The 17,693-nt window shown below is 46.2% G+C and overlaps 1 protein-coding gene across 13 annotated transcripts in view; it reads right to left on the bottom strand.

Moving 5' to 3' along the window:
• The window catches only part of EML6 (EMAP like 6), a 348,966-nt gene that overhangs the window by 15,474 nt on the left and 315,799 nt on the right, over positions 1-17,693 (bottom strand). For all 13 annotated transcript variants that reach the window (XM_082357935.1, XM_082357934.1, XM_082357942.1 and 10 more), the window contains 4 exons: positions 13,069-13,147; positions 9,791-9,920; positions 8,147-8,245; positions 6,965-7,138 (listed from right to left, as the gene is read on the bottom strand). In XM_082357935.1, the coding sequence (XP_082214061.1) occupies positions 6,965-7,138; positions 8,147-8,245; positions 9,791-9,920; positions 13,069-13,147 (482 nt within the window). The remainder of the gene's footprint in view (positions 1-6,964; positions 7,139-8,146; positions 8,246-9,790; positions 9,921-13,068; positions 13,148-17,693) is intronic.

The raw sequence follows: 17,693 nt of genomic DNA on the forward strand, positions 1-17,693 counted from the left end.
TTTTATTTCTTTTTCTTCTCTGACTGCTGTGGCTAAAACTTCCAAAACTATGTTGAATAATAGTGGTGAGAGTGGGCAACCTTGTCTTTTCCTGATCTTAGTGGAAATGGTTTCAGTTTTTCACCATTGAGAATGATGTTGGCTGTGGGTTTGTCACATATGGCCTTTATTATGTTGAGGTAAGTTCCCTCTATGCCTACTTTCTGAAGGGTTTTTATCGAAATGGGTGTTGAATTTTGTCAAAAGCTTTTTCTGCATCTACTGAGATGATCATATGGTTTTTCTCCTTCAATTTGTCAATATGGTTTATCACATATATGGATTTGCATATATTGAAGAATCCTTGCATTCCTGGGATAAACCCCACTTGATCATGGTGGATGATCCTTTTAATGTGCTGCTGGATTCTGTTTGCTAGTATTTTGTTGAAGATTTTTGCATCTATGTTCATCAGTGATATTGGCCTGTAGTTTTCTTTTTTTGTGACATCTTTGTCTGGTTTTGGTATCATGGTGATTATGGCCTCATAGAATGAGTTTGGGAGTGTTCCTCCCTCTACTACATTTTGGAAGAGTTTGAGAAGGATGGGTGTTAGCTTTTCTCTAAATGTTTGATAGAATTCGCCTGTGAAGCCCTCTGGTCCTGGGCTTTTGTTTGTTGGAAGATTTTAAATCACAGTCTCAATTTCAGTGCTTGTGATTGGTCTGTTTATATTTTCTATTTCTTCCTGGTTCAGTCTCAGAAGGTTGTGCTTTTCTAAGAATTTGTCCATTTCTTCCAGGTTGTCCATTTTATTGGCATAGAGTTGTTTGTAGTAATCTCTCATGATCCTTTGTATTTCTGCAGTGCCAGTTGTTACTTCTCCTTTTTCATTTCTAATTCTGTTGATTTGAGTCTTCTCCCTTTTTTTCTTGATGAGTCTGGCTAATGGTTTATCAATTTTGTTTATCTTCTCAAAAAACCAGCTTTTAGTTTTTTTTATCTTTGCTATCGTTTCCTTCATTTCTTTTTCACTTATTTCTGATCTGATCTTTATGATTTCTTTCCTTCTGCTAACTTTAGGGTTTTTTTTGGTTCTTCCTTCTCTAATTGCTTTAGGTGTAAGTTTAGGTTGTTTATTTGAGATGTTTCTTGTTTCTTGAGGTAGGATTGTATTGCTATAAACTTCCTCTTCGAACTGCTTTTGCTGCATCCCATAGGTTTTGGGTCGTCGTGTTTTCATTGTCATTTGTTTCTAGGTATTTTTTGATTTCCTCTTTGATTTCTTCAGTGATCTCTTGGTTATTTAGTAGTGTATTGTTTAGCCTCCATGTGTTTGTATTTTTTATCCTGTAATTGATAATCTAGTCTCATAGTGTTATGGTCGGAAAAGATACTTGATACAATTTCAATTTCCTTAAATTCACCAAGGCTTCATTTGTGACCCAAGATATGATCTATCCTGAAGAATGTTTCATGAGAACTTGAGAAGAAAGTGTTTTCTGTTGTTTTTGGATGGAATGTCCTATAAATTTCAATGAAGTCCATCTTGTTTAATGTGTCATTTAAAGCTTGTGTTTCCTTATTTATTTTCATTTTGGTTGACCTGTCCATTGGTGAAAGTGGGGTGTTAAATTTCCCTACTATAATTGTTACTGTCAATTTCCCCTTTTATGGCTGTTAGCATTTGCCTTATGTATTGAGGTGCTCCTATGCCAGGTGCATAAATATTTATAATTTTATATCTTCTTCTTAGATTGATCGCTTGATCATTATGTAGTGTCTTTCTCTGTCTCTGGTAATAGTCTTTAAAGTCTATTTTGTCTGATAAGAGTAGTGCTACTCCAGCTTTCTTTGATTTCCATTTGCATGGAATATCTTTTTCCATCCCCTCACTTTCAGTCTCTATGTGTCCTTAGGTCTGAAGTGGGTCTCTTGTAGACAGCATATATACGGGTCTTGTTTTGGTATCCATTCAGCCAGTCTATGTCTTCTGGTTGGAGCATTTAATCCATTTACATTTAAGGTAATTATCAATATGTATGTTCCTATTACGATTTTCTTAATTGTTTTGGGTTTGTTATTGTAGGTCTTTTCTTTCTCTTGTTTTTCCTGCCTAGAGAAGTTCCTTTAGTATTTGTTGTAAAGCTGGTTTGGTGGTGCTGAACTCTCTCAGCTTTTGCTTGTCTGTAAAGGTTTTAATTTCTCCTTCAAATCTGAATGAGATCCTTGCTGGGTAGATTAATCTTGGTTGTAGGTTTTTCCCTTTCATCACTTTAAATATGTCCTGCCACTCCCTTCTGGCTTGCAGAGTTTCTGCTGAAAGATCAGCTGTTAACCTTATGGGGATTCCTTTGTATGTTATTTGTTGCTTTTCCCTTGCTGCTTTTAATATTTTTTCTTTATATTTAATTTTTGATAGTTTGATTAATATGTGTCTTGGCATGTTTCTCCTTGGATTTATCCTGTATGGGACTCTTTGTGCTTCCTGGACTTGATTGACTATTTCCTTTCCCATATTAGGGAAGTTTTCAACTATAGTCTCTTCAAATATTTTCTCAGTCCCTTTTTTTTTCTCTTCTTCTTCTGGGACCCCTATAATTCAAATGGTGGTGCATTTAATGTTGTCCCAGAGGTCTCTGAGACTGTCCTCAATTCTTTTTATTCTTTGTTCTTTATTCTGCTCTGCAGTAGTTATTTCCACTATTTTATCTTCCAGATCACTTTTCCGTTCTTCTGCCTCAGTTATTCTGCTGTTGATTCCTTCTAGAGAATTTTAAATTTCATTTATTGTGTTTTTCATCGTTTGTTTGCTCTTTAGTTCTTCTAGGTCCTTGTTAAACGTTTCTTGTATTTTCTCCATTCCATTTCCAAGATTTTGGATCATCTTCACTATCATTACTCTGAATTCTTTTTTCAGGTAGACTGCCTATTTCCTCTTCATTTGTTTGGTCTGGTGGGTTTTTACCTTGCTCCTTCATCTGCTGCATATTTCTCTGTCTTCTCAATTTGCTTAACTTACTGTGTTTGGGATCTCCTTTTCACAGGTTGCAGGTTCTTAGTTCCCGTTGCTTTTGGTGTCTGCCCCCAGTGGGTAAGGTTGGTTCAGTGGGTTGTGTAGGCTTCCTGGTAGAGGGGACTGGTTCCTGTGTTCTGGTGGATGAGGCTGGAGCTTATCTTTCTGGTGGGCAGGACCGAGTCCAGTGGTGTGTTTTGGGGTGTCTGTGAACTTATTATGATTTTAGTCAGTCTCTCTGCTAATGGGTGGGGTTGTGTTCCTGTCTTGCTAGTTGTTTGGCATGGGGTGTCCATCACTGGAGCTTGCTGGTTGTTGAGTGGAGCTGGGTCTTAGTGTTGAGATGGAGATCTCTGGGAGAGCTCTTGCCGATTGATATTATGTGGAGCCGGGAGGTGGAGCAATGTCCTGAACTCGGCTCTCTCACCACTGAGGCTCAGGCCTGACGCCCGGCCAGAGCACCAAGACCCTGTCAGCCACACGTCTCAGAAGAAAAGGGAGAAAAAAAGAAGGAAAGAAAAAAAAAGTAAAATAAAATAGTTATTAAAATTAAAATTAAAAAAATGATTAAAACAAAAAAGTAATAAAAAAAAGAAGAGAGCAACCAAGCCAATAAACAAATCTACCAATGATAGTAAGCTCTCAATACCAAACTAAGATAAACATAAAACCAGAAACAAATTATATGTAGAAAGCAAACCTTAAGTCTACTGTTGCTCCCAAAGTCCACCACCTCAGTTTTGGGATGATTCATTGTCTATTCAGGTATTCCACAGATGCAGGGTACATCAAGTTGACTGTGGAGATTTAATCCACTGTTCCTGAGGCTGCTGGGAGAGATTTCCCTTTCTCTTCTTTGTTCGCACAGCTCCTGGGCTTCAGCTTTGGATTTGGCCCCGCCTCTGCGTGTAGGTCACCTGAGGGCGTGTGTTCATCACTCAGACAGGACGGGGTTAAAGTAGTAGCTGATTAGGGGGCTCTGGCTCACTCAGGCCAGGGGGAGGGAGGGGTACGGATGCGGATGCGGTGCTAGCCTGCAGCAGCAGAGGCCACCGTGACGTTGCTACAGCCTGAGGCGCACCGTGTGTTCTCCCGGGGAAGTTGTCCCTGGATCACGGGACCCTGGCAGTGGTGGGCTGCACAGGCTCCCGGGAGGGGAGGTGTGGATAGTGACCTGTGCTTGCACACAGGCTTCTTGGTGGCTGCAGGAGCATCCTTAGCGTTTCATGCCCGTCTCTGGTGTCTGCGCTGATAGCTGCAGCTCACGTCCATCTCTGGAGCTTGTTTAGGTGGTGCTCTGAATCCCCTCTCCTCACGCACCCGGAAACAACGGTCTCTTGCCTCTTAGGCAGTTCCAGACTTTTTCCCAGACTCCCTCCCAGCTAGCCGTTGCGCACTAGCCCCCTTCAGGCTGTGTTCACGCAGTCAACCCCAGTCCTCTCCCTGGGATCTGACCTCTAAAGCCCGAGTCTCAGCTCTCAGCCCCTGCCTGCCCCGGCGGGTGAGCAGACAAGCCTCTCGGGCTGGTGAGTGCTGGTCAGCAGCGATCCTCTGTGCAGAAATCTCTCCGCTTTGCCCTCTGCACCCCTGTTGCTGTGCTCTCCTCCATGGCTCCGAAGCTTCCCCCCTGCCCACTCCCCATTTCCACCAGTGAAGGGGCTTCCTGGTGTGTGGAAGCTTTTACTCCTTCACAGGTTCCTCCTGGAGGTGCAGGTCCTGTCCCTATTCTTTTGTCTCTGTTTTTTCTTTATTCCTTTTGCTCTGCCCAGGTACGTGCGGAGTTTCTTGCCTTTTGGGAGGTCCGAGGTCTTCTGTCAGCATTCAGTACGTGTTCTGTAGGGGTTGTTCCACATGTAGATGTATTTCTGATGTATTTGTGGGGAGGAAGGGGATCTCCATGTCTTAACTCTTCTGCCATCTTGAAGGTCCTCCCTTGAGTTTTTAATGTTTATTTTAAACTTCTTTTCTTTCCATTTTCTTCTTATTCTTAATGTCTTAATTCCAACTTCCTCTTAATCAATCTCCCTATATTATTTATTCACATATTTTTTTTCTTCCCCTCTTCCTCATCACTTGTATTTATTTACTTTTAAATGGCTATTAGAGTAGTGGTGGGTTCTTAAGATGGCTGGGCCCGTAGCCAGCCCTCAGACACGCCCTCCTGGAATCCCTTCCCAGGAGTGGCTGGGGAGACCCTCAGGTTACCTCTTGGGGCAGTAATTCTCTCCCTGCAGATGGAATGCCTGACTTACTGGTACAGATTCCTCACTACCTAGGGCTCAGAGCTTTTAAAAACCATGGTCCCCAAGGATACTATAAACTAATTTAAAAAACAAACAACAGACTGGTAGAAAACATATGCAATGCTTTAAAAGACAATCAGTAAAGAGCTACAAAGCATAAGCAAAAGACACCCCTCCCACCCACAGTAGAAAAAAGATTTGAACAGCTGAACTGCAGAAGAAGCAATGTATGTGGCCAATAAAGAGATGGAAAGAGGATTAATTTCAGCAATCATGGGGAAAATATAAAATAAATAACATGCACATTTCTTCTAATCCACTGCTTGCTTTTGCTTTGTTTTAATCTCATGGACACTTCTAATTGTGAAGATGCCTGTCTCCCTCTTTGCCCTGGCTTCCAGGTTGCTCAGAACAAATTTCATACAAGTATCTAGGACCTGACAACATACATTTTATATATTAAGCTCATTTTTTTAATCCATTTAATTTTGTTTCACACACACACACACACCCCCAAGGGTTCCACAAGATAATTTGTTAAAGACAAATGAGAAATGAATAATACGCTCTCCAATGATAACAAAGAATGGATATAAACCTCCCTCAAAACCACATTATTTATCTGTAAGCAGGACTTGAAGTGAAGGCTAAAACCACACATAATCAGCTCAGAAGAGTTGCTGGTTGGTGTCAGGCTATGAGACATTATCGCTGACTTAGAACCCTTCCATACAGACAAGTGCTGGTTCCAACAAAGATAATGGGAGAAAATTACCAAAGGGAAGACTTCTCTTTTTCCTGGGAGCTTATTTAAAAGTCCTGGCTCCACCAATCCACTCTTGGGAAGTCAGAAGGGGCCCTAGGTGAGCAAGAGGCAAGGCAGGGGTAGGTACTGTGCTGGGGCAGGTACTGTGCTGGGGCAGGTACTGTGCTGGGGTAGGTACTGCGCTGGGGCAGGTACTGTGCCTGAGATCATGCACAGATCTCCCTCTGAGATCATGGGACTCGAGAAGCCCTGGATTGGAGAAGTGCTTCCCCTGTGCCTGCCTGGCTCAGCATGCTCCAGATACAGGCGGCCCGGCTAGAGACGGACCTCATTAATGTCTTAACTAACTGGATCCGCTTTTGCCATCCTGAGAATACACATGGAAGATTGCATATATTTGATTCAAAGAAGACCGTAAATTTAGTAGCAGCCTATGTGCGTGCACATATTGGGGTAACACAAGATAGAAATCTTGTCACATTAAATGTAAGCCTTAATTATAAGGTGAAGCCCCATTTCAAAAATGTTAATAAATAGAGTTTCTAAGACTATGGTGATAAAACCCCATCCCAGTTCCTGTAAGAAGGCAATCAGGGTGACAAAGCTGCAGCAGGATCCAGGGGTCACCAGACGGACAAGGAAGTTTGGGTAGGTGGGTGATTAGGACAGAAATGGTGGAGGCTGCTGCCTTCTGTCTGAGGAGGGAGCCAGCCAGCACTGAGCCACTTTCCCAAAGTGCCCGAAGACCCTTCACTGACCAGCTCAGGACTCCAGAGGCCATGGGGTCCAGGGATGCAGTAGCAGCTGATGAGCAGCTTCCCTAGGATCCCAAGAGCCCTGGTTTCTGCTGATGCGGCAGCAGCACCTATGGTGGGCCGTGGAGTGAGGCAGATCTAGGTTGGAGCCCAGCCCATGCCACAAGCAAGCCTCCCAGAGGGACAGAAAGCCCGCTTCCCTTACCCTCCTGCCAGCGCCAGACGGTGATGGTGTGCTCGGGGTCCACGCCCACCGACACCAGCAGCTTCCCGGTTGCGCTGAAGTTGATGTAATTCACCCCCTTTGAGTGGAAGCACCGCAGCACGGAGAGGGTGTGTTTGGTCATGGCGTCCCACACATGGATGGAAGGTGTTGCTCCTGAATGTGGGAGGTACGACGAAGAGCTAAGGCTGGGGAATGGCGGAGCCGAGGCAACGCTGACGCTCACCTAAAAGCCGCTTTAGGACAGGTGTTCGGGGTGTTACAGTGACGGGGGCTAAGAGACCTATGGCCTGGCCTGGCCGGAGGTGAGAGACAACGGGAAACATCTGCTGTGCTTTCAGAGGCAGAGACCTAAGGGTGTTTATGTCCAACACACACACTCGAGGTGGAGTTTTCACAAAGGAAACTGGTGAGGTCAATGATTTGTATCTGCAACTCAGCCAGGTACAATCAGCAAACGAGGTACATTGACATGGTTTTGCTGTGCAGATTCAAACTACTCACGGATGGAACAGCCTTACCTGGGGTCTCCGTAATATCACCTGCATTGGATGAGCAATGGCAATGAGGAAGCGTCAAGGGAAAACAATAGCTAAAATAAGTCATGTTTCTAAGAGTGAAGAACTTAACACCAGCATCAGAAAGTTCCAAATTAAATTTTAAAATGGGCATGGGCTCAATGAAAACAAGCAGGAAGATATGTTTGGAAAAATTGCCTTTGAAATGACAGAGTTAAAAAAAACAACCACCACTCTTCGCGAATGTGAATCAGTTCACATTCGTCATTGGCAGTTTCCTAGGGTGAGAAGAGCCAGGCACACATATTGGAATCTGCCCTTGCCAAGCGCAACCTCCAGGCTTCAGATGTGGGGCTCTTCACCTGACACCTGGGCTCTGAAAAATTATTCTCACAAGTCTCCAGGGATGGGGGCCACCCGTTTATTTGGATGATGAGGCTCTGGTCTGACTTAATGGTCCCTCAGGTCACCAATCACTGGTTGTGTCAACTCAGGCGACATAGATACATTCAGGGCTCAAATAATCAAGAGTGACATCGAGAAAGGGTGGATACCAATGACCTGCCCGCTGCCTCCCCAATAACTGCGGCTAAGTCAACGTCTCTGCTGAGCTGGGAGAGCCTCGGCGGCTGCAGGACCCTCCTACCTATCTGGCTGGTGGCCACCACGTTTCTGTACTTGGGGTGCTGGTTCACCGTGAGGCAGAGGATGTCATCCGTGTGCTCCAAGTAGAAGCTCTGGCTCCCTAGGAGAGATGGGGCAGGGTGAGCAGGGGCCTGAGAGAGCTCTTGGGGCAACCTCAAAGCTTTGTGTGAGTCTTTGGAAAGGCCTCGTAGAAGCGAGAGCTTAAAAGTGCCGAACTCTCACTTTTGGAATCATCCTTAGGGAGACGGGAGATCCTTTTACACATTGACACATTCTGTCCCAGGATCGGGAGGAGAGCTGGTGTCTGTTACCTAATCCGTATCTAACACACAAGTCCCACTTCAATCCTCCTGCATCCTGGGTGGCGCCACAGCACAGTCCAAGTGCACAGGCTTCCAGAGTCCAGAACGGTTCCTCCTCCTGCAGCCCAGGACCCACGGCCTCTCAGTGTCTCTTCCTCTGGGCAGGGCAGGGAGGGGGCACCCGGAGATAGCGCTTTACTGAGCAAAATGGCACCACGTACTCATTGGAAAGGGAAGACTAAACAGGAGAATACTTAAGAAATCCCTTTTAATCATCTTTATCTATCAAAGTGCTAATCTTCTGGGTGCCTGGATAGCACAGGTGATGGCTTCACCCCCCTGAAGCCCTAAGTCAACATGTGTCACAGGAAGTGGAAGAAAGGACAGGAAAAGCTTTATTGTCTATTGCAGCAAACAGTTTGCTGACTGCCCAGGTGGTCACTGTAAACCCACCCAAATGCACAGGAACTGAGAGGTGAGTGATGGCATGGAATACAGCACATTGCTACTAACCTGGTAACATGTGGCTAGAAAATTGAGAAAAATGTATAGAAAATTCCAAGGCCCTCCTCGCCCCCCAAAAACAAATCATTATGTGCCCAGTGATTTTACTGTCTAAAAAAATCTATGCATGAACTATAGAGAACTATGAAGGAGCATAAAAATTTGGGGGGAAGAAAAGGTTTGTTTTAAGATATAAAGCAAATAAAGGCAACATGTTACCATGTTTAAATCTTGTGGTAAAGATAAGGGTGTCTATTAAATTAGTTTCTGAATGATTCTTTTTGCTTGAGGTGTTCCTTTTTAAACTTTTTTTTTTAATTTAAGAGTCATTCTATAGTTAAGGGACATTTTAGGTATTTTTGTATATTGTTTTATTGTTCTCATTCTCATTGTGAATGTGGTTAACTCTTCAAAACAAACAAAACTTGAAAATCTGAGTTGCTAAAAAATTTGGTGACTGTTAAAAATCAATGAGAAAAGTTCCCCCATGCTTTGTTCTTGGTTACTGTCTGTAAGGGTTTCTCTACTCCCCACACCCTCTTTCTGGCTTCCCTCCGTCCCTCTCAGCCTCCCTGGAGCTGATGGAAACACGGACACCTCCCTTCCAGGGCCTGAGATGAGATGTGGCTGGGTGAGGGGTAAAGAGAAAGAGGGTCTGACTCTGTGAACGTGGGCCTGAGCATCTCCCAGGACTAAATGGCACCAGTCTGGAATGGAGTGGAATGGCTCTAAAGGGAAAAGAGAGCTTAAGCTTTGGGGCATCTAACCAGTGGGAAAGTGCATAAAAGGGCTAAAATTAAAGCCTGTGTTCAGGTGGTGGTTTCTCCCAACCCATTTACCTGTGGACAAGTTCTGAACGATGCCGGCCGCGGCTGCGTGGAAGATGATGTCAGCACCGTCATTCAGGTAATGCAGGTTATTGCGACAGTCAAACCCTCTGTAGCCAAACACGTGGTCGAGAGCCAGCTCCTACATTCCCACACAAGGATGAAAGGGTCCTTAGAGGAAGTAACAGCACAGGAGCAAACCCGCACTTCGGGAAAGCCACGCATGTCATGGGAACCATGAGGCTGGTGAGAGAGCCAACCACTCACTCCTTGACCAGTTGGGGATACAGCGCAGCCCTTTCTTTACTTCCCTGACATGCTAGGGGGACAGGCTAACATGTAGAATTACAGTGAGTTTTCGAAATAAAAAAGATTTGCTTCCTTGCTTCTCAGGCGAGGCAAAGCCTACCAAGGTGATATCCGGTAAAGGTTACCCAGAAGTTTTACGTCTGCGCCTTGGCAGGTGCTCTCGAAGGTGCGCTGAATGGTGTCTCAGAGCTCTGCTCTGATTCGCCCAGATAGATGCAGCCGGGACCGGCAGAGTACAGCACTGAGGCAAATGCCATGCTCATTCTGTTGCTTGGTGCTTGCCCTACAAAGTTTCTACACCATTTGCATTCTTTTTTCCCCAACAACCAGATACTGTTCTAGGTTTACAGTCTTTCTCTTCTTCCTGTCTTGTCTTCCATGACAAAAGCAGTGACTAATTCAGATCAGATCTGTTCTTTAATTCGACTTGACACACCTGTATTGTTGGCAGCTCTTCTGCACCGGGCACTTTGCTGGCTGGGGCTTGGTGGGGGAGGGATACAAGATTAAGAAGATGTGGGTCCCTTTTCTCTAGGTTCCCTGATTCTAGCCTTTTCTCTCTCCAAAGCTTGCGAATTGCAAACATCAGATTAATTCTAAAATACCACAACACCTCCTTACTCAAAAGCATTCACTGACTTTCACTACCTATGGGAAAGTCCAAACTCCTTAAGTTGGCACAATCAGGCCCTGCTCTCACATCTCCTGTGACCCTTGGTCAAGCTGACATGTGCATTTAGCCCATGTATCAGGAGCTTTCCTATTTTTATGACTCTTTTTTTTTTTTTTTAATTATCTCTCACCTGGAAAGCCCTTCTCCTCCTTTCAACTGAGCGAGCGGCTACCCACCCCTAGTCTCTTCCCCACCCCATGTGTTTCCCAGAAACTGCGTGTGTAATATGTGATCCCCAGTCTAGGTGGACAACTGACTCAAGCTGGGCCAATTAGATAGTTTCTCCCAGGAATTCAGAATTGAGGACACTGGTAGGAGATGTAAAACTTGGGCACTGGATAGCACCACAGTCTACTAAAGAAGTTCAAGAAGTCTGCAGGAAAAGAGACGAATGCGTCAGGCATGCACAAGGCCCTGCTGGGCAGAAAGAGGCACCATCTTGGCTTAGGGCAGCTTTTCAGCTCCTGGACCCTGTCTGTCCTGAAGTTCAGCTGTATTTCCTGACCTGTGCTCTGTTCTATAATAACCCCCCTGCAATATATTTCCCTTTTCCAATACAAATGTTTCAGATAGATTTTTCTGCCTCAGGAGTTCGGAGTGCAGCAGAGGAGAGAGATGAGTAAGAAACAATGGTAGTAGAGCCCTGACAAGGGTGTGGAGGAGGGGGTGTGGGGAGGGTGGAGTACAGGAGGTTTGGGGTGGGGAGCGTCAGGGAAGATTGCACAGAGGAGGGCTTGGAAGGGTGGGGTGTGGGGAGGGAAGAGGAGGAGCCTTCTTAGTATAAGGGGCTTGAAATCACAGGGGCCTGAAAGTCCCAGGCAGCTTCAGAGAGCATTCATGGCTTTGGGGTTAGAGACATGAGTTGCAGTGGAGAATCTCAGGTGATGAGCTAGGAAGGGGGCTCCTGGGTGAGGTTCTGAAACCATGAGCTTGGATCCCATCAGGAATGTGGGAACCTCCTGGGTCTTAAAGCTGGGGTGGGGCATGAAGAGTTGTATTTTCAAGAGCTAACTCTGTGGGCAGCAAGGCATGTGTCAAAGAGGAAAGGGAAACGTCTGAAGGCAGAAAGAACAGTTAGGAGGCCTCTTTCAGAAAACAGCAGGTCCCCTGGAGCTGCCATCCTAACAACTGAGTTCAAAGCCCTCTCCACTTACTGGCTTGGTGATCTTGGGCTGGGGCCTAACATATCACTTGACTTCTATGAGCTATAGTGTTCTCATCTGTAAAATGGAACAATAATGGTACCTACCTTGTAGATGTGAGGCATGTGTGAAATACTTGGTGGGAAGTATATATACAGCAAGGTACTGGCACACAGCAAGGGCTCACACAACATTAGAGACAGTGAATAAGCTCGCACTCTTCATGCACCCCAATCCCTGAGTGGTACTAGGTACAGGGAAAAGGGGCCAGGTCTGAAGGACATGGGACATTTTTGAGTTAGTACCCATAGGATCTGGTGGCAGGGCTGAAGGAACGTGACCCAGGGGACGTGGGGATGTGACTCTGGTCACTGCTGGGGGACACAGTACTGTGTGGAAGGGAGAGAGGATAAGGGAGAGCCATCGGGACCAGTCAGGGTCACTTGAAGGCATCTGTGGCAGGGGTCCCCAACCCCCAGGCCACAGACCACTGCCTGTTAGGAACCCGGCCACACAGCAGGAGGTGAGCAGCGGGTGAGCGATAGAAGCTTCATCTGTATTTACAGCCACTCCCTATTGCTCGCATTACCATCTGAGCTCCGCGTCCTGTCAGATCAGCGGCGGCATTAGATTCTCATAGGAGCACGAACCCTACTGTGAACTGCACATGCGAGAGATTTAGGCTGTGGGCTCCTTATGAGAATCTAATGCCTGATGTTCTGAGGTGGAGCTGAGATGGTGACGCTAGTGCTGGGGCGTGGCTGCAAATACAGGTTATCATTAGCAGAAAGGTCTGACTGCACAGAGACCATAATAAATCAATTGCAGACTCATATCAAAACCCTATCAGTGAGTGGCAAGTGAAAACAAGCTCAGGGCTCCCACTGATTCTGCATTGTGGTGAGTTGTATAATTATTTCATTAAATATTACAATGTAATAATAACAGAAATAAAGTGCACAATAAATGTAATGCACTTGAATCATACCAAAACCATCCGCACCTCCCCACCCCCCAATCCGTGGAAAAACTGTCTTCCACGAAACCAGTCCCTGGTGCCCAAAAGGTTGGGGACCGCTGTGTGGGACTTGCAGATGGTGATGTCCACCAGGCAGATCTTAGAACATCGATATCAGATTAAAAGCAAAATCGTTTAACCTCCTCACCTCAACCAGTTTCTTTTTTTTGGTGATATTGTTCTTCTGGAGTTTCTCAGGCTGGGGAGCCGCTCTGCTAACGGGTGGTCTAGAACAGAGAGTGGCCAAAAGAAGCACAGTGTTGAACAAAAGGCAGCAAGGTTGCTTGTCCAGCGAGGTCAGCTAAGACCAGTGCCAGGTTCTCTCCCCTCCCCCACTTGGAGGACCCCACGCCTGGGTTTGATCTGTCCTGCCCCTCCCCCCCCCCCGCCAGGAAAAGCTGTTTCTGACATTTTGGGTCCTGGATTCACAGGCACCGGGTAGGGCTTCCCCACACGTAAGGCATCACAGTCAGGGTCAGTCCCTTTCTCCTGGGAGCCAGGAAGAATGTGTGAGCCAGAGGGGCTGGTTTTAAACCTAAAGAGGAGCCTAAGTCTGGGAAGGAAGAGGCCACACTTCCTGAACCCACCGGCCATTCTTCAGACAGGGATGTACCAACACTGTTCAGAATTAGGTGGTCAGAGATCATGGCGTGTTGTGAAGTAGGACTTACAAGCCAGGCTTGGGAACGGGCCCTGAAGGCCAAGTGCCCAGGTCATTCTTGCCACACAAAAGGGCATGTAGGAAGCAAAGGCATGAAAGACAGAAGAAACTCTTCCAATGCCCTGTCCCTCAGGGCCATGGTCTACATTCAGCTGCTACCACCATGCCCGAGGTTACTTTTCCCTGCTTGGTTTTGGAGATCTGGGCCTCCAATTTTCATTAAGAGATTTCTTTAATGGGTAAGCCCTCAAGGACTTGTACACGAGGAGGGCGATCTTTTGGTAACATGGACGTCCCTCATATCAGACCTCTCGGAGTTTAGGGGCCCAGGGATGGACAGAAGGGACCTGCACCCGCTCCCGCCGCTTGTTCAAATCCGTTAGCTACGGCTCTCGGGCTATGCAAAGTAAAAGGATTACCTGGATCCCCTTGCAAGCAGCACACAAAGCCAAGTGAGAGACTTAGTACAGGTCAGAGCCACACTAGCAACCGTCTCACTCATGCACAAGCATCGTCCAAGTGAACAGACATTCCTGTGTGGCACACACCATGCTTCCCGAGCATGCCAGCAAAGGACTAAAGCAGAAATGAAAGAGTGCACCGCTCTACAAATTCAGAAAGCTCATACCCTGGCGTCTCTGGGCAAACTCTGCACTAAAGCGCCTACAGGATAGGGAGAAAAAAGGAAGCCTTGTCACTGCTTCCGCACCCTCTACGGACTTTGCCAATGCGCCTGGGGCCTCTGCTTATTTTAGAGTGTGCTGGGGAGAAACTTGTTGTCAGAAAAACAATCACAACCTCCTGGATGTCGTTGGGAGTTAGTTAGGCACAATGGCTGCTTTGTTTCTGAATCAAGTTCAACTAATAATTTAGCCTAATAATTCGCAGTGTTTCTTGGGAGGGCAGCTTGCCTGCTGGAACGGCTTGCGTTTTTGTGCTGGGGTGAAACAAGGGAGCTTTATTTTCTCAGTAACTCTTCAGTCAAAACATGTTATGCAATCATAAGTGATAATTGGACCAAATGGCATCATAATCACCACTGAAGAATGGGGAGAGAGCGCATCTCTGCAAAACGACACCCCCGGCTGACATCATCGCCGCCAAACTGAGCAAAAGCGGGAGGCCGGGGGCAGGCCAGTTTTCACAATTAGACTGCCTTCGCATTAATTATCGCTTCCCGGGACATCTGCTCTTTATTCTGTTTTAGTGGAACTTTTAAATGAAATCCGTGGGTTTCTTCTTCCACCTAAGAGTGTTTGAATGTATGACAAAAGCAAGCCAAGGTCTGAGATGGGAGCAAGGGGACACTGGGACTAGAGCACGGTTCATAAGGCAGAATTTGAGATTACACGCAGGGCTCGTTTTCAGGGCATACACAGGCTGTATAATATGTCACATATTATACAGTGTATACAGAGTATGCATACAAGCACAACCACTGTGTATTTATATACACAGGAGATTGTGTACATATATACACGTAGAGGCAATCCGATGCTTTTTTTCACCTTGATTTTCAGTTAAAAACTGAAAAGTAAAGCAATCTCAGAATGTTTCTTTCTTATTTCACAAGCATGTTTACAGCTGTATTGCTTCAAAACTGAAGATGAGGGGGCAAAAGGCAGAAACCTGCATTGTGGCAAATTCAGCAGAGTGTAAGTATAGACCCTTCACGGTTGTGAATTCTGCATGAACGCTTAGTTCTAGATGCTCATCGAACACCTGGGCTTTTGCAGAGTGCTGTGCATACTTACTTGACAATTCCCTGCCTCCAAAGGAAAGCAAGTTAAAACACAATACAAGCATTAAAGGCTTCTTTCCAGGCATCTCTAAACAGGGTTCATAACATCAGATGTGGTAGGGACTGCCAACAATTTCAAACACAGCCAAACGCTGGAGGTTTAGCATTTTTCAGTGGATCTAAATCCTTCCAGATTCAGATTCCTTTGGAAATGTGACTCTGAAAAGCTTTGCTGAGGTGGGAAAGAGTAGAGTGTGTGAGAACATTCACTCACTTTTCAGTCCAATAAACTCTTTATAGCTGGTTGTTCCCAGCTGGCACACAGGACGGGAGAGGGAGGAAGGCCGTGAGTGCAACTGGGAATCAGCAGGGAGGTGCAGAGAGGTTAAGGGCTGGGAAGGCGAGCGGTGGGGTGAGGGGTGGGAGGAGCAGAGACACGAAGGGGCCTCAGGGGGGCAAGTGGGGCTCTGAAGAGACTCGGGGAAACAAAGGAGAAAGAGTTTCCATTGGGAAAGAAATTTAAGGAGGGAACCTGGCAAGAGAGCAAGCGAATTGGATAATCAGGAGAGAGGAGGAAGGACAGGCTTGAGCTTGGAGAGGGCGGGAGTTCAGCTATTCGAGGAAGAGAGGGTGGAGGAGAGGCCTGGGAGCTCAAGGGTGTGACGTGGTGTTAAGTCACGAGGCAGCCCTATTCCTCCCCAGTGCTGGGGGTGCAAGCTGCTGGAGACCCACCCCACTCCCGTGAGTGGAGTCACCACCCCAGGCCCCATGCTCCCTGTGGGCATGGAAGGACCGTGACGGGTCAATCCCGGCTGCAACCCCGCTGCCCAGCAGCTCGGCTGCTGAAAAGAAAGCTTAGATACACTTGAAGACATGTGAGTGTTACCCTGACACAGGCTCTCAGCCCACAAAGGGCCCCAAGGGTGGCCAGCGCCCAGGTATTCACCTCCCCGCCCGCCATCCCTCCCTGGGGTGCTGGGCTGGCAGAGCAAGGGGTGGAGCAGAGTACACGATGACCTGAGATGCACAGAAGAGGGTTCAATGCCAGGGCTCTTAGGGCAGCTTCTGAAATGACTGAGGAGGTCAAGGAAGTCAGTCACGACCCAAGACGAGCGCAACGTGAGAGCCAACTAGGGAGGAAGGCTCAGAAAGCCTGTGAGAAACAAAGTCGTTCCAAGCAGCTTCTATAAAGAGAGGTGCGGGTGTGGAGGAACTCAGCTACATTTCGCCAAGAAATGCAAGTTTGGAATTGTTTTTAGCGTAGTTAGTCAGAGGATGTTCAAAGTGTCCTTGGAGGAAACGTAGCTTTCTTCAGATTCCAAAATGTGCTATGAAAATGCTCTAAGAGTTTTCAAAATGTCTTGGGAAACCCAGCTATCCTTGATCCTGGTTCCAGGTGGGAACCAGCGGGTGATGTGAGAACTGTTTTAGAACTGTCCTCCAACAAGATCTATCACCCACATGGATGGGCTGCAGGGACTCAGTGAAACCCCTGACATACATGCCAAATTGTGTTTGTACCTGTACATTTTGCTGGGGAAAGGAGGCATGTTTTAATTATATTTTCAAAGATGTCTGTAGGGAGAGACAGACAGACAGACAGACAGAGAGGGGGATTGGGATCAATTAAGAACCACTGCTCCAGGAAGAGTCCAGGTTTAGGAAAAGTCTCCAAAGCCATGGGAGCTCTCTATTATCAAAACAAAAGGAACTGGATTCTGTTAAATGTATTCCCATGTTTTCTAGAACCATCTGTAGAGCTGCTCAGTGAAGAAGTGAAGTTGAAAGAAGGGTGTCAGGCAGGGGAACTATGCGCTACCCTAAGAGAACCCTTCTGTCTTGAAAATGCTCTTGACTGAAGCCTATAACACAGCCCTTTTTAACAAAATAGAGGTATAGTCCCAGACTTGGCCATTTTAGGTGAACATCAAATTATTTGGGTGAAAAATTGAGGGCATAAAGGATGGCGTAGAGGAAGTACAAGTAAAGGTGAAGACTACTGAAGAGGCCAGTGCAATAATCCAAGAGAGGGACGATGTATATCTGGACTAAAGCAGTGGTTGTGGAGAAGGAAACAAGTGAATATTTAAGGAAATATTGGTGAAGTATACTGCAAAGACTTTATAATTGATTAGCTCTAGGGGATGAAGGCGGAAGAGCAATTCAAGTGGAACACCAGTTTTCTTCTTGGGCCTCTAGCTGGATGGTGGCACCACTGACTGAGACAGGAGAAGATTTTTGAGGGAAGATGATGAGTTCCATTTTGGCATGTCAAACTTTGGACATCTGTGGGTTGGCTATACTAGCTGGAGGTTAAACTGAGAGGTGGGACTCAGACATATGACTTTGGGAATCATCAGCCAATAGGTGG

The sequence above is a fragment of the Balaenoptera borealis genome, assembly GCF_965194805.1.
Source record: "Balaenoptera borealis genome assembly, chromosome: 15".
In the NCBI taxonomy this organism is placed as follows: domain Eukaryota; kingdom Metazoa; phylum Chordata; class Mammalia; order Artiodactyla; family Balaenopteridae; genus Balaenoptera; species Balaenoptera borealis.